This window comes from Callithrix jacchus, chromosome 21 (genome assembly GCF_049354715.1).
Source record: "Callithrix jacchus isolate 240 chromosome 21, calJac240_pri, whole genome shotgun sequence".
Lineage (NCBI taxonomy): Eukaryota > Metazoa > Chordata > Mammalia > Primates > Cebidae > Callithrix > Callithrix jacchus.
Window position 1 is genome coordinate 36,328,063 of NC_133522.1, and position 3,574 is coordinate 36,331,636.

Here is a 3,574-nt window from a genome sequence, read left to right on the forward strand (position 1 = left end):
GTATCCAAAGCCTTAAGGTAATGTCTTATATTTTCTCTTTTTTAGTTTAGACTTCTTTTCTCTACTTAAATTTAACTACACCTCTTTTTAAACTTGCCCATCACCTCACCCTTTTTTTTCCATTGAGTACACTCACACCCTAGTAACCTCAGCAGGCAGAGGTCACTTCCATGCCATTTCTTCCCGAGTGTTCTCTTACTCTTCAAGAAGGACAATCTTCTTGCCTGCCAGAGAGTCTTGCCAAAAAAAAAAAAAAAAAAAAAAAGTAATCTTCTTTCTTTCCCCTGAAGTTTTTATACTGTACGTAAAATAATCAAGACAGTATTATGTTTGTTTCAGTATATTACTCTTCAGAAGAGCTCTTGAGAACAGAATCTATAAATCTTGATATCCAAAGAGTCTCACTCAGTGTCTCAAAGAATAGGTTTACCATTAACTCTTGTGAAGGAGAGAAAAAAATGTATGTTTAGTTTGGACAACTGAATGCCCTTCTGGGACACAGAGTAATTATTTCCAAATACTTGAACACCTATCCTAGGTTAAAGGAAGTGAACTGGTCCTCTATGGTCAATAGATCATTGCTAAGGACAACTATACAGTATTTTTCTCAATCTAAAGAAGAAATTTTCAGCAAATAGAATTCTCTGAAAAATTGAACAACTTCACAAAGGAGTGACTTGATTATCCCCAGACATGTTCAAGCAGAAGCAGTGCATTAATATTTCTTCTAAAGCCCTTTGTATACACAGTAGTCCTGCTGAAAAAGTGGATAAAATATTAGTGAATAAATAAGTATTAGTGAAGAACAGTAAATAAAATATATTTTGCTTAATTTTGGACACTGACTCTTGATACTGGGGATTCTCCCCCCAACCTTCCAGACTTCAATTGTATCCATCTCTGGCAATCATTTTATTTTTCTTTAAATACGATTTACTTTTTATTTACAAAAATGCTTAGGGTACTTACCGTGTTGTTTTTACCACTCAAATAGATTGTTTTATTTTCATTTTTTGGATAATAACTTTATAAAGGTTAAACCACTTCTAGGAGGTTCAATATTAAATTTATTTAACTTCTCAAACATTATTTACAAAACCAATAAGTAGACTACTGTGCTGAGATATATATATGTATATTAAATACTCTATATTAAATTGATTTATTTTATAAATATTTCCAAAATTCTATATGTCAATATTATTGCAGACATTCTAGGTGAGATAAACATATGTTAAAAACAGAAAAAAACAAGTCAAAAGCTTGGGATTCCATATTCTACCTTTTTTTTCTTTAAGACAGAGTTTCACTCTTGTCACCCAGGCTACAATGCAGTGGCGTGATCGTGACTCACTGCAACATCTACCTCCTGGATTCAAGGGATGCTTTCACTTGAGACTCCCAAGTAGCTGGGATTACATGCAGGCACCACCAAGCCCATCTAACTTTTTTTGCGTTTGGTAGAGATGGGGGTTTCACTAGGCTGGTCCAGCTGGTCTCAAACTCCCTAACTTAGGTGATCCACCCGCCTCAGCCTCCCAAAGTGCTTGGATTACAGGCATGAGCCACCGCATCTAGCCTCTTCTTTATATTTTAATTTAACCTCTTAACTAAACGGCAGGAAAGCAGCATTTTGACCATGCTATGTATATTGCCCAGAACATGGATGAAATTTTAGTAAATGTGAAATGAAGCATAAAGAAAACCATTACTTCCAGACAGAAATTTGTTTATTAACTAGGAGCTAGGACATTTTCCAAAGTCAGAATGCAATAAATTGGCAAGGCAGGATGATAGGATAATTCTGAACATAGATTAACAATATATAAAGAGTCTCTAACAATATTTGTTCTTTCAACAAATAATGTTTATTCTTTAGCTAATTCTGAGGCTTTTTCTCAGGCATGGAGAACAAAAGCTGAGTACCAATGAATCCTGTTTTATGGCTTCTTTGGAAGAGACGATTTGCTGAAGGCTTCTATTTATGAGCTCTAGTCACAATTGATATTTGCCTATTCTTATAATCAGTCAGTAGGGAAAGGATTAAATAGTTCAACGTATTATGCTCGAGATAATGTTATCACTCACCTTATTAGTAAGGTGCTGGCTAGGTAATTGACAAAAATATTAATGAAAACAAAACCATCTGAATGAACTTCCATACTGGAATCCGCAGTCAAACCATGGAGGCCCCATTTCATCAGGAAAGGTAAGACAAGTGACAGTGACAGCCGAAGTAAGAAAGCTGGTGATGCTTGTATTTCAAATGGAATCTCTTTGGTAAGTCCATTGTAATAGATCTCAAAAATAATGATGTTACATTCAGGATCAGCTTTTAGTACAAAGAGCAATAACAGAACAAACAGGAAAAAAAAAAGCTAGCAGGTGATACTGGCTGTGGTTAATAAGCCTGGGGATTATATTTGAACTTAATGTAACAAGATTCCTAGGATGAATAAAGCGATTCAGGAGAAAATTAGACATTCTACTACTTAGTAGAATCTTCTTCACTGGGCAATTTCCACTTGCTATAAATTCTGTAAGTTGGTCAATAGCATTTCAGAGGTCTGCTACCACTGCATAAGTACCTCAGAGGTGGAAAGGTACTGGGTATACAGCTCGAAGACCTGAAGCTTCTAGATAAATAGCTCACAGGTCGGCAGCTCATAGGCCTGTAGCTTGCATAGTGATAATTTTTTGTTACAAAGCTTTGGGGTTGGCTGATGTTGGAAATATAACATAATGGTGAGGAGTAGCTGGGTATGAAGCAAGGATTTTGGTAGCTTTTATACCCCAAAGTACTCAGTCTGCAGTGGTTTCGAGTTTGGAGACTCTTGGATGAGCAGTTAAGTTGTCCAAAGCAGCTGGAACCATTGCGTAGAGTTTGGCAGGCTTTGGATGCACATTGAGTGGGTGTGTGGCAACTGCATACATACCCCTTGGTCTGCGTGCATGGGCTGCAGCTGGGGCTGTGGCTGATGTTGGTTGTTTCACAGACACTGAAGACTTGGCCTGATGATGAAGAGTTGCAGGGCACGGAGGAGTCTGATGGGTCACAATCAGTGGTGCTGCAGGTCTTGGGCTCACAGTTGGGAGGTTCGCAGCTTGGTGCTTCACAGTAGGATTCTTGGCAGTAATCCAGGAGCCAGAGATTTCCTTGGTAGCTACTAGGTAAGCAGTGTCCAAAGGTAGGGCTTACATCACTGGAGCTAAGAGCCATGGAAGGAGTCACTGGGACATAGCAGTGAGTTCTGTATGATGTGGTACTGCAGACCCCAGCATAGCCTAGAGTAGACATGGAGCCTGCGTGCATGCTCAGTGGTCACTGTGCAGTGTGGCTGTGACCTTAGGACATTTTATATCTGTCAAAAGCCTCTCCAGACTTCCTTCTCCCTGCTTGGGGCAATAACATAGCAACATCTCATTAGTGTGTTGTTTAGCCACAGAGGCTAATGTTTTTACACATGTAAAAATAAGTTTATTATAATTCTTCAAAGTATACATAATCATAACTTTGACCATCACCCATCACTCATCATCTGTAGACCATAGCTTCAGCAAATAGTGATTTTCA

The 3,574-nt window shown here is 38.1% G+C and overlaps 1 protein-coding gene across 1 annotated transcript; it reads right to left on the reverse strand.

Annotated features, from left to right (window-relative positions):
• Nucleotides 1-1,712: 1,712 nt before the first annotated feature.
• KRTAP24-1 (keratin associated protein 24-1) lies at nucleotides 1,713-3,331 on the reverse strand. Its single transcript, XM_002761348.6, has one exon. The coding sequence runs from the start codon at nucleotides 3,311-3,313 to the stop codon at nucleotides 2,549-2,551; it is 765 nt and encodes a 254-aa protein (XP_002761394.4). The 5' UTR covers nucleotides 3,314-3,331; the 3' UTR covers nucleotides 1,713-2,548.
• Nucleotides 3,332-3,574: the final 243 nt, after the last annotated feature.

Bases quoted from the DNA above. Each gene is read 5' to 3' on its own strand.
- KRTAP24-1 (XM_002761348.6), bottom strand. From the start codon at position 3,313: ATGCACGCAGGCTCCATGTCTACTCTAGGCTATGCTGGGGTCTGCAGT.